Below are 12,178 nucleotides of genomic sequence, written 5' to 3'. Positions count from 1 at the left end.
GCCATCTTCCCTGTAGGAACTCAAACAAATCCCAGCAAGAGCTGCTGCTGGACCTCATGTGGTCAATCTGGCCAGAGCTCCCGGCTTACGGGCGGAAGGCAGCTCAGTTTGTGGACCTCCTGGGTTACTTCTCTCTGAAAACACAACAGACGGAGAAGAAGGTAAGGAGCCTTTTGGGTTTGTAGCAACCTTTTCTTTCATTGCGCTCTTCTGTTGGAGGGTAAAATTTCTGCTGAAGACAGGAATGGCAAGGGAGCAATTTCTCCTGTTTCTGGGTTTCTCTTTTTGTGACCTTCTTTCAAACCTTCATTTCAGCTGAAGGAATACTCCCAGAAAGCTGTTGAGATCCTTCGGATGCAGAACCACATCCTCACCAACCATCCCAACTCCAATATTTATAAGTGAGTGTCTCTTGTCTTCTTGCGGTTCCTCTGGGAGAAGAAGGCGCGGGCTCATGGCTGCCGACCTTCTTGTCTTGGGAGCAAAGTGTATCCAGAAAGGAAAGGATGCTTCAACACAAACCAGCCTTGGGTTTGTGGTGAAAGCCAGGGCTGCTGCTCAAAATGGTTTTTTAAAAGGCTGAGTACCTCTCGGTCGGCTGTAGTTCCTTCACCTCTTTAACTGATTTGCAAATATATCTGTTATATGCAACATATTCATACAGTATATTCAGGGATAGCCAGCCATGTTGAGTAGAGTCTACCTGGCTTCATAGAAACTTGGTGCAGGACAAGATAAGCCACTGGTTCTGGGTTCTGATTTTGCCTCCCCCTTCCAGCACACTCTCTGGCCTGGTGGAGTTCGACGGCTACTATTTGGAAAGTGACCCGTGTCTTGTCTGCAACAACCCCGAAGTGCCGTTCTGTGTAAGTCCTTGCTTATTCATTTTTTACACCCTGGTAAACATCTTCGGTTCACAATCATTTTTTTAAACGAACTGTTGGTAAGAAGACAAAAAGACAAGTGGAACCAAGAGTCAACAAAACAATAGGATTGACCGTTCCAAAATTAAAATGTTTTCAAAGCCAGTAATGAAATTGATGCTAAAAATAAGAGATGAAGGAATAAATGCCTTCCTGGAGAAGGTCTTCTCCCAACATCTAAATTAGGTGGGCAACTATGTGGGGTTCAGGGGTCGATTCACACACACACATACACACACCAAACACTAACCCCTTGTATCTCCGTCCAAGGAAGAGCACTTGTAACTCAGTACTCAGCCACAGCTTAACAACCGTTTCAGGGTATGTCTCTTGCCCAGCATGGTGTGTTCAATGTGCCGATCCCCCCACCACAACACACACATTTCTTTTCTCTCCGCAGTACATCAAGCTCTCCTCCATCAAAGTGGACACCAGGTATACCACCACCCAGCAGGTGGTCAAGCTCATTGGCAGCCACACCATCAGCAAAGTGACCGTCAAGATTGGGGATCTGAAGCGCACCAAGATGGTCCGGACCATCAACCTCTATTACAACAACAGGACCGTGCAGGCCATCGTGGAGCTGAAGAACAAGTAAGGTTTTGTTTTATGTCTTACGCTGTGACTGAAGTGGAGAGGATAGATGTTGAACCTGGGCTCTTCTGGGCACAAAATAGCTGCCTTAGGATCATAGAGTTGGAAGAGACCTCACTCCACTAATTGGATCCTGCCTTCTATCTTGAACCCTGGAGGGGCCAAACCATCAGTGTAGACAACACTGGACCAATTCAATGTAAGGCCCTTTTGTATGGTGATAGAATAGTGGATCCTTTCTAGGGAGGGAGTTGGTACACACATCTTGCAAGAAGAACATCCCAAGTTTCCTGGCATCCCTAGCTTAGATGAAGCCACCGCCTCTATCTTCCTCTCAATAGGGACGACCCGATAATGTCTTCACACGGGGCAGCTTTGAGTGTTTTACATGCCATGAAGCAAAGATCCAAGTCTTTTGCTCCTTGAATACCAGGATCAGCGAACATCATGAAAGGCGTTCTTGTTTCCCCCTCTCTCTCTTGCTTCTTTTTAGCCAAACACTCTTGCAAGAAAGAATTAAAGAATGTTAGAATCCCAAGAGGGAAATATATATATATATATATATATATATATATATATATATGTTGCAGATAACATTTGAGTGTATACATTTCTTCCCAAGAGGCATCGACAGCATTTTAATCCTTAAACAGCCTTGCTATGGAAAGGATAACGGCTTAAAATGTATTCTTGGCTCTCCTATCATGTTGACACAGAAGCAGAAGGCTTGAATCTGGAGAGCCCCATCTCCATTCATCTTGTTTAAAGGAGATTTCAGGAGAGGAAAACAACGCTTAGCGTTGGCATGGCATGGCATGAGGATGGGATGCGAACTAACTTTTTTGCCCAGCTTTACATTTATTTTTCTCCCCGTTTCCCCACCGCCCTCCTCTCTCGTCTTCCATTTTCTATACTCTGCCTTTCGCCGCCCTTTTCTTAGACCGGCCCGGTGGCACAAAGCCAAGAAAGTCCAGCTCACCCCAGGGCAGACGGAGGTGAAGATCGACCTGCCGCTGCCTATTGTGGCTTCCAACCTGATGATTGAGTTTGCCGACTTCTATGAGAACTACCAGGCCTCCACAGAGACCTTGCAGTGCCCACGCTGCAGCGCTTCCGTCCCGGCCAACCCCGGCGTGTGCGGGAACTGCGGAGAGAATGTTTACCAGTGCCACAAGTGCAGGTGAGGCCTCAACCCCATCTCCTCCCCTAAAAGAGTATCAGCCTGGAATGTTAGGAAGTGCAGATGGAATGGTAGAGTTTGAATAACCCCACAATTCCATTTTACTCACCCTCTTCTGGACATGCTCCTGCTTGTAGGGCCTCAAGCCGTTACACATGCACACATATACACTATTCCCTTTTTTCTGATCTTGATCCCCAGGTCTATCAATTATGATGAGAAGGACCCTTTCCTTTGCAACGCCTGTGGCTTCTGCAAATATGCGCGCTTTGACTTCATGCTCTACGCCAAGCCTTGCTGCGCGGTGGACCCCATCGAGAATGAAGAGGACAGGAAAAAGGTCAGGCGCTGTGACTGGGGGTGAAAGGGTGGGCCTCTGGGCTGGCTTGCTCCTCAAGGGCTTCCCCTAGACTCATATTCAGTTCAGTTTTGTCTATGGTAATACAATCTGCAGTGTTATGATCTCGGTGTGTTTTTGCTTTGCAGGCGGTAACCAACATCAACACTCTCCTGGACAAGGCTGACCGGGTTTACCACCAGCTCATGGGTCACAGGCCTCAGCTGGAAAACCTTCTCTGCAAAGTAAATGAAGCAGCACCCGAAAAGCCACAGGTAGGTTGATCTCCACCAACAACCCTTGTATGAGGGTCTGGGGGAATTTAGGTACCTGGTTGCTTTGCATTCAGGGGCTGTGTGCTTTAGCATTGGCAGTCTATGCCTAGGAGGAGACAGAGAGTAGGAAAGGACATGGGAGGATGTCTGGGGAAAGGAGTACATAACAAACAGGGGGCACATGAATCTGTATCACATTCCCAGCCCTATGGATCATGGGTTGAGTGTATGAATTGTGACACCTGATCCAGGCCAGTGTGTCTGCTCTACAGGCCTGGATCAATGTAGCTGCCATGTCTTCCTCTGGGGAATCCCAGGAGTTTCTGGCTGTGTGCTGAAGCTGAGAATGCTTAACAATATCCGCTCTGCTGTGGAGTTGTGCGTGTGTATGTTCAGGTCACTGCAAGTGGATTTGTCCTCAAGGAGGCAAACAGTTTGGAGCCAACTTGGGAACGGAGGGGAAGGAGAGCAGCATGGAAACTACAATCCTCAGAGCTGCTTATCAGTGGAGGGAGGATCTGAGGGTCCCTCTGACATTTGTCTTAAGACTCTGCAGTCAGAAGGACTAGAAACTTGTTTACTCTATCAGTATCCAGTTAAAATGAGTGGCCTCTTTCTCTTTCCTTGAGGGCCAGAATGGGGAACATTGAGTCTTCTAAATGGTTTGGCCTGCAACTTTCGTATTCTTTTATCATTAAACATGCTCATTGGGGATGATTGGAGTAAAAACTCAAAACATCTGGCGGGACAGAGGTTCCTTAGCCCTTCTCTTGATAGAAAACCCCAAAGGCATTAAACAGGCTTTGCCTCTCTCCATTGGAGATGCTCTCCTCCTAGATCTAGTCCTGCCTTCTTTGCTCATCCCTCTCCAGATCTCCTCTCCATCATCATAGGATTTCCTTGGCCCTTTCTTTGAACTCACATTCACTTTATCCACGATGGTTGCAGATCACATAATGGGTTCAGCTTCAGTTTTGTTCCTGAAAGATTTGGGGAGCGAGTGCTTTCTCCCACTGTTTCTTCTATTCCTATGACTCTGTGCTTCAGTTGCCTTGCCTTCCTTGGTGTTTTCAGGACGACTCTGGGACCAGCGGAGGAATCAGCTCAGCCTCGGCCAGCGTGAATCGATACATCCTGCAGCTGGCGCAGGAGTATTGCGGCGACTGCAAGAATTCGTTCGATGAGCTCTCCAAGATTATCCAGGTAATGACCTCCAGGAGATTGGTGCCAGCGTGTGGTTGAGGTTCAGCCCAGAAAAAATAGCAACCGCCATCAGAAACGCAGCATCCAAACCCACAAGATACAATGCACCTTTTGACCAATTTCGACTTCCCTGGTTTGGCATAACTCTGGTGGCAGAAGCCAGGATGTCAAAGCAAAATCAGAGCGAACTCTACTTTATTATTTGTTACATTTCCGTCCTCCTGCCTTTTCTCCAGTGAGCTCAATTTGGCATACTCTTCCCTTCCTCTTCACAACAACAACGCTATGAGATTGGGAGAGATTGGGTTAGCCAAGTTTTCCCAAAATGTCTCCTTCCTCACAGATCACATATTATTTTTTCCTTTTGCTATTTTTTGCATGAAGATGCTGGCAGAAGAGACTGCAAGAGCCATCTTCTCCAACCCTTTGCCATGCAGGGACACACAGCAAAAGCACTTCTGAAACATGGCCATGCAGCCTCTTGTTTAAAAGCTGTCAGAGACCTCAGAAGGGACTTGAGGACACATGCATAGACCCAACTTCTCTAGCACATCTGTTCAGAAGTGCTTTGGTCTCCTGTCCCACCCCCATCCCTTCTGGGAGATGCATTTCCATATGAACAATGTCCTTCAGGGGTGAGTTCCTGCATGGCAGGGGTTTGCTCTGGCCCTTGTGGTCTCTTTCAGCTCTATGATACTGTTTTTTAATGTATCTTACAGTGTTTCTGGGATGTAGCTGCTCTTGCTGAGTGGAGCCGCTAGGGGAGGCTCTTGTATTAGAAACCATATTCTTCACTAAGCTCAGTCCCTTGCTAACTTTACTGGGAACAGTTTGCAATTCAAGAAGCAGGTGGCAGGGACAAAGTAGGTTTCCCAGTCCTCAGCCCCTACCTTTCTTTGACTGCCCACAGAAAGTCTTTGCCTCTCGGAAGGAGTTGCTAGAATACGACCTCCAGCAGAGAGAAGCGGCCAGCAAGTCTTCGCGCTCGGCTGTCCAGCCCACCTTCACCGCCAGCCAGTACCGTGCCCTATCCGTCCTGGGCTGTGGCCACACCTCGTCCACCAAGTGCTACGGCTGTGCCTCGGCTGTCACCGAGCACTGCATCACCCTCCTCCGCGCCCTGGCCACCAACCCAGCCATTCGCCACATCCTGGTCTCCCAGGGCCTCATCCGAGAGCTGTTTGACTACAACCTGCGCCGAGGCGCTGCCACCATGCGCGAGGAAGTCCGGCAGCTCATGTGCCTTCTCACCAGGTTGGGAAAAGGGCCTTTCTGGCCTTCATTTTCAGGGTGGGACTGCATTGAGAATGGGTGCGGGGAATTTCCAGAAGAGGTGGCAGGGGGTGGTTAGTTCTTAACCTACTTCATTTTGCACTGAACACAAATCTATCCAACAAGTGATAGCTGAAATCTAGCAGCCAGACATCTGGCTCTGGTTCATGCTGTGGCCTAAGCAGACAACAAAGCTTTCAGGCTGTTTGAGTTGAGCAAGGGAAGGAGAGAAGCAGCTTCTGCTCTCTTGAAATGCTGGCTAAGGCAGAGCGGTTTAAATTTTTCATGAAGCAGACACTAGAACAAGGAGGGGCGCAATGCTGGGCCCGGCAGGAAGCTTTTAACACTGTGGTGTTGTTTGTTTTTGTTTTTGTTTTAATGCTCTGTCTGGAAACCAGAGACAACCCGGAAGCCACCCAGCAGATGAATGACCTTATCATCAGCAAGGTGTCTGCCGCTCTGAAGGGACACTGGGCCAATCCAGACCTGGTAAGGAGGGGCTTTGCACCATCTGGTGTTTTGCATTCGCTTGCACTCTGTCCGCTGTCGCTTTCTGGCCACACATTACATTTAAGCTCCTGTGCCAAATATGATTTTATTCTCAGTTTACAGTACATGTTCACATGTACATTTGATGAATCCTTAGATAGAGACATTTACATGTTCATGCATATATTTGTAGAGTTTCAAATTGGGGTTCAGGGACCAACAGTCTTCCAGCCTGGTCCATCTCCCTCATGCCTTTCTTCCTCCTTTTCAGGCCAGCAGCCTTCAATATGAGATGCTGCTGCTGACTGACTCCATCTCCAAGGAAGACAGTTGCTGGGAGCTGCGCCTGCGCTGTGGTGAGCAGGGTGCCCCACTCTGTCCCATGGCACAACTCCTCTGCCCCGGCATTGCTCCCACCAATATCCACCCTAAAGAGCCCCATAGAGGGTTGCTGGGCTCTGGGGTGCAGGGCACCAGGCAGTGATGCACTCCAGCATAGTGGGGGCTCTCAGAGTGGAGGATGTGTGCACAGCCCAGTCCCCCCAAGTTTGACCACCTGAGGCGGGCGCTTCAGGCTGCCTAGGGGTCAGGTTGTTCCTGCTGCTCCTCCTCCTCCTGACCCTCTTTCTCCCTGGCTCCTTCTCCAGCGCTCAGTCTTTTCCTGATGGCCGTGAACATCAAGACGCCGGTGGTGGTGGAGAACATTACGCTCATGTGCCTGCGTATTCTGCAGAAGCTCATCAAGCCTCCGGCACCAACCAGCAAAAAGAACAAGGTACCCTCCGGCCTCTGAGCAAATTGAGATATTGTTAGGGGGACTTACTGCAGCTTCCTGAGCCTGTCACAAGCTTTTCTTTTGAGTTGCAGGATGTCCCAGTTGATACTCTGACCACTGTCAAGCCATACAGCAATGAGATCCATGCGCAGGCCCAGCTGTGGCTCAAGAGGGACCCCAAGGCTTCATATGAGGCTTGGAAGAAATGTCTCCCTGCCAGAGGTAAGGCCTGAGAAAGTACTGCAGGGCCAGCAGAAAAATCAAGTCTCTCTTAAATGTGCACTTGTTCTTTCTGTACCTCTCTCTGTTCTCTTTTTTGATCCAAACTGAGTTTTCTCTCTCTCCTCTATTTCTTGAGGTATTGAGGCCAATGGGAAATCGCCCAGCAAGGCAGAGCTCCGCCATCTTTACTTGATGGAGAAATACACCTGGAAGTGGAAGCAGTTCATGAGCCGGCGTGGGAAGCGGACTTGCCCACTGGACCTCAAGCTGGGCCACAACAATTGGCTGCGGCAGGTAAAACACATGCACCCCACACTTGCATACGTATGCCCACCCTTACAGCTGTCATTGCTGCAGGGCAGGGACTTCTTCCTTCCTCCCAAGGGGCAAGATGGGAATGGCAGAACTGGCCAAAGACTGAGAAGGGATGGCTCACCAAGGATAGGGCATCAGTGACCCTGAAGCACTAGCTTTCTGGGTTGACGTTCCTTCTCTTAGTCACTAGACTTCCCCGGTACTCTCTTCTTCCTTGTGGTAACTTTTCAAGGGCATTAGCCCTCTTGGGAACTAGTTTGGAGAAGGGGCTTCAGCCAAGAAGTGATTCATCTCCTGCTTTGCTTCTTTTGAAGGGGAGGTTTTGACTGGGGATTTCTCACCTCCTACAATCTGATTTCAGATTGTCCCAAATTACTCTGTCTCTCCTCCCTGGAGCATCCTTCCCATTGATTTTCTGTGCTGTTTCCCCAGGTCTTGTTCACTCCTGCGACTCAGGCGGCCCGCCAGGCGGCCTGCACCATTGTGGAAGCCCTAGCCACCCTCCCCAGCCGAAAGCAGCAAGTCCTTGATCTCCTGACCAGGTACCAGCTCCTGCTTCACATGCTGCCCTCGGAGACACTGCAGAGGTCTTCCGGATGAAAACTCTTTCTCCCCTGCTTCCAACCCCCCTGAATTTAAGACGCCCCATTTCTCCAGTTTTGCACGATTGCCATGTGCTTTGTCAACGCTCCTGTTGTTTGCAAAATAAGAGCCTACATTTGGAACCTCTGAATTGATGGCCTTCTCTTCCTTTCTGCTAGTTACCTGGATGAGCTGAGCTTGGCGGGCGAATGTGCGGCAGAGTACTTGGCTCTCTACCAGAAGCTCATCAAGTCGGCCCGCTGGAAGGTCTACCTGGCAGCCAGGGGGGTCCTGCCTTACGTCGGGAACCTCATCACAAAGGTAGAGAGCACAATTTTAAGACATTCAAAGTATTTGACAGACATACACACACACACCATTATGTGACAGCTTGCAAAACAACCCAGTAAGACTGATGTGGGAAAATTGAGATGTTAGTGGAAATTCCTCAGCCCACTCAACATAGTAAAGGACCAGGGATGTTGAGAGGTGTAGTCCATCCACATGTGAAGGGCCACTTGATGCTGAAGAAGGTAGGGGTGAGGCCAGAGCTGGAAAGGAACACTTGGTTTGCCTAAAGCAAGAAGAAGCTGCTTTTCCCACCTGACTACACAGCACTGTCTCTGTCCATGCTCTTCCCCAGCCTTGTGTTCTTATCTCTCAACTTTCACAGCTCTTGCTTCTGTTTTTTAGGAGATTGCCCGTCTCCTGGCCCTGGAGGAGGCCACGCTCAGCACCGACCTGCAACAGGGGTACGCCTTGAAGAGCATCACAGGTATGTCAAAGCCGCCCACCTTTATCCTTGGCTTGTGTGCCCTCTGTGTGTGTATGGGACCATGGCCTCTTCTTCCCACCTGAGTCCTTTCCCAGTTTGGAGGCCAACCTTCTCTCTTTGCTCTTCCAGGCCTGCTCTCCTCCTTTGTGGAGGTCGAATCTATCAAGCGGCACTTCAAGAGCCGCCTGGTGGGGACTGTGCTGAACGGCTATCTCTGCCTCCGGAAGCTGGTGGTCCAACGGACAAAGCTGATCGACGAGACCCAAGACATGCTGCTTGAGATGCTGGAAGACATGACGACAGGTAGGGAAGAGGGGATTGTAAGGCTGGACGCGAGCTGGACCAGTTTTGGCTGACCTGAGGACTGGGGACAGCCTCTGTCCAGGCTTTTCTGGTGCAGCATGGGGAGAAGGGAGCCCTCATAAAAGGGCAGAAACTGAGGATGGTGGGGTGGACGGGTGTCACTTTTAATTTCCTATGTTGGGAAAAGCTGCTTGCCAACAAGTTCCTGGGAGACCAACAACCTCTCTCTCGCTCTCTCTTCCTTGCCAGGTACGGAATCAGAGACAAAGGCCTTTATGGCCGTATGCATCGAAACAGCCAAGCGATACAGCCTCGACGACTACCGAACACCTGTCTTCATTTTTGAGCGGCTGTGCAGCATTATCTATCCGGTAAGGGAGCCGATCCATTCTCTTGGGACCGGGAAACATTTAGGGCATGCAGGGCTAACCATAGAGGCAGAATAGGCACTGGCCTAAGAGCTCGAAATCCCAGGAATGCCCTACTCGGCTTGGATAGAGAAAGCCCAGATTCAGTTATTCTAACTGTAGTTGTTGCTACTGTTATATTTATAATCCACATTTTCCCCAGTCTGGGACTCAAGGCAGCTTACAATAAGGCTAAAAAAATCACGTGTAATTAACCTGACAGTAGAATGAAAAGCAATTAAAAGCCTGATTGTGGAAAATAAAATGACAAATAAATGGTTCAACATATTTTGAAAGGCCCTTTCCCCCTGGTCCTCAAAGGCCTCCAGGAGCCAGTGCAGACCTTGTGCAACTGGGGCATCTTGCGCTTCCACTGGCCATCCTTGGGTAACTGTTGCCCTGGTTGGACTTTCAGGAGGAGAACGAAGTGACGGAGTTCTTTGTCACATTGGAGAAAGACCCCCAGCAGGAAGACTTCCTCCAGGGCCGCATGCCGGGCAACCCTTACAGCAGCAATGAGCCAGGGATCGGGCCCCTGATGCGAGATATCAAGAACAAGATCTGCCAGGACTGCGACTTGGTGGCGCTGCTGGAGGACGACAGCGGCATGGAAGTGAGCATAGTTTCCCAGGGGTCTGTATGACAGACTGCTGACACTAACAGGGATTTGGGTCTGTGACCCTTGACGCTAATGTCTACTCACGATGGAGAAAGAAAGGTGTAAAAGAGGGGCCACATCTGCCCTCCGCCCTTTGAGGCTGTTGCTTTTTGGTCCCTCTGGACTCCCCAAACTGCCTTCCTTTTGTGTGCCCCAAAGTAAAAGACTGAGTTGATTCTTTTGGAAGCTTCCAAGAGTGGCAACTTGCCTCTTGGATATGATATAGATGATCCCACACTTTTTAAATGTCAGAAATACTCATTTATTTTCAAACTGGCTACTTTGGGGTTTGGGACATTTTCTTTTGGCTCCTAGAAGGTCCTATGGGCGGAAAATGCATCCTTGAATTTGCTGCACTCATGGTGTCAAGAAATTCTATCTGCTCAGTTTGGACCTTGAAGCCCATCTAGACTAGTAGTGTCTCCTCCATATGGAGGGGGATTCTGGGAGTTGTTATCCGCCACCACCAAAAGGTAAAGGCTGGCATCCCATTCATGAGTGAAGGTGTAGTCAGACTGACTTAGGATGTTGCAGGTGCCCTAGTTCACTTTCACAAGCCTCGTTGGATCCTGTCAACACTTCCCTTGCACACTGCATCTGGCCACTGTGGGAGGCTGGATGTGTTCCGCAGAGAGGCAGGATATTATTATTATTATTATTATTATTATTATTATTATTTAATAATAATAATAATTGCTGACCCCTTGCTCTCCATTGCTTTGGGAAGGGGCTGCATGGCTTAAAGGGTAGGTTGGGAGGGAGAAGGTAGTATCAAGACACGTAGCCGTGTCTTGCAGGGCAGGATCTTGGAATCTAAGACTGGCTTCCCTGGAAGGCTGGAACTCTTCAGGGTCTCAGAGACCTCGCCACCTCCCTGTGCCCTCCAGTTTCCGAAATGTGAAGGGCCATGGGTCAGGTCCCTCTGTCTTGCGCCCTCAGGGCTTGTTTGTCTCCAGCATTTGCTCTGGTGAAGTTTGTCACTGGGAATGTGGAGGCTTGTGGACTTCTGCAGGACAAGTCTGTTCTTGGAAGATTACCCAAGCAACATGGAATGAGTCATTTGTAGCTTTTTGGGTCTTTCTCTCTGAAACAGGGGACTGGGAAAGGGCGCAAGCTCTGAGCCATTCAAAGAAAAGGGAAAGGCCACTCATACGCATCACCCGCATGACACTCACTCCCTGGCTTTGTGTTCTTGTTTTCTTTTCAGCTCTTGGTGAACAACAAGATAATCAGCCTAGACCTCCCGGTGGCTGAAGTCTACAAGAAGGTCTGGTGTCCAACCAATGAGGTATGACGTCCGTCCGGCCCATGCGCTTGGTCTCCCCTTCCTCCCCTGGGGCCTCTCCTGGCGCCTGTCTTGCCGTTGTAAATGCTTTCCACTCTGTCACCTCCAAATGCCAGCGCCTTGGGATACGCAACCAAACGTCAGCTCTCGGGCTTTGCCTGTTGCTCATGGACACCGTTGTGCAGGGATCCTTGAGCTGGCCTCCTGAATGGGAGAGAGGTTTCCCTTTCCCCGTCCTTCTCCCACAACGACACCCCCTTTATTTTGGACAGCCACCACTTTGGCACCTTCAAAGCTAATTTCGTGTTCTTGCTTCTCGTAGCACGTTACGCATAGTTGCAGGTTGATTGATCCCATCTACATTTCATGCACTGCAGAAATCCCGAAAGTGTTATTGAACTGTTTTGTTGCAGTCTCAAAGGCCTTGTTCAGGAGAAGAGGGTTCAGATAGTTTATGTACCTTTTAATTTATACATGCAGAAATAATAATAATAATAATAATAATAATAATAATAATAATAATAATAATAATAATAATTATTATTATTATTATTATTATTATTTATCTGCAGTAACCTTCAGA

At 49.1% G+C, this 12,178-nt stretch overlaps 1 protein-coding gene across 9 annotated transcripts in view; it reads left to right on the top strand.

Moving 5' to 3' along the window:
- The window catches only part of UBR4 (ubiquitin protein ligase E3 component n-recognin 4), a 71,141-nt gene that overhangs the window by 44,189 nt on the left and 14,774 nt on the right, over positions 1 to 12,178 (top strand). For all 9 annotated transcript variants that reach the window (XM_042477962.1, XM_042477963.1, XM_042477959.1 and 6 more), the window contains 21 exons: positions 17 to 161; positions 316 to 401; positions 779 to 866; positions 1,324 to 1,517; positions 2,458 to 2,697; positions 2,899 to 3,037; positions 3,184 to 3,309; positions 4,384 to 4,512; positions 5,423 to 5,766; positions 6,183 to 6,273; positions 6,545 to 6,629; positions 6,921 to 7,048; positions 7,141 to 7,270; positions 7,407 to 7,564; positions 8,018 to 8,127; positions 8,347 to 8,488; positions 8,861 to 8,942; positions 9,072 to 9,245; positions 9,495 to 9,616; positions 10,068 to 10,265; positions 11,518 to 11,598. In XM_042477962.1, the coding sequence (XP_042333896.1) occupies positions 17 to 161; positions 316 to 401; positions 779 to 866; positions 1,324 to 1,517; positions 2,458 to 2,697; positions 2,899 to 3,037; positions 3,184 to 3,309; positions 4,384 to 4,512; positions 5,423 to 5,766; positions 6,183 to 6,273; positions 6,545 to 6,629; positions 6,921 to 7,048; positions 7,141 to 7,270; positions 7,407 to 7,564; positions 8,018 to 8,127; positions 8,347 to 8,488; positions 8,861 to 8,942; positions 9,072 to 9,245; positions 9,495 to 9,616; positions 10,068 to 10,265; positions 11,518 to 11,598 (2,992 nt within the window). The remainder of the gene's footprint in view (positions 1 to 16; positions 162 to 315; positions 402 to 778; positions 867 to 1,323; positions 1,518 to 2,457; positions 2,698 to 2,898; positions 3,038 to 3,183; positions 3,310 to 4,383; positions 4,513 to 5,422; positions 5,767 to 6,182; positions 6,274 to 6,544; positions 6,630 to 6,920; positions 7,049 to 7,140; positions 7,271 to 7,406; positions 7,565 to 8,017; positions 8,128 to 8,346; positions 8,489 to 8,860; positions 8,943 to 9,071; positions 9,246 to 9,494; positions 9,617 to 10,067; positions 10,266 to 11,517; positions 11,599 to 12,178) is intronic.

This window comes from Sceloporus undulatus, chromosome 7, assembly GCF_019175285.1.
Source record: "Sceloporus undulatus isolate JIND9_A2432 ecotype Alabama chromosome 7, SceUnd_v1.1, whole genome shotgun sequence".
NCBI classification, from domain to species: Eukaryota; Metazoa; Chordata; class Lepidosauria; order Squamata; family Phrynosomatidae; genus Sceloporus; species Sceloporus undulatus.
The sequence above is the reverse complement of the archived record's forward strand: the minus strand, read 5'-3'. Positions and strand labels throughout refer to the sequence as shown.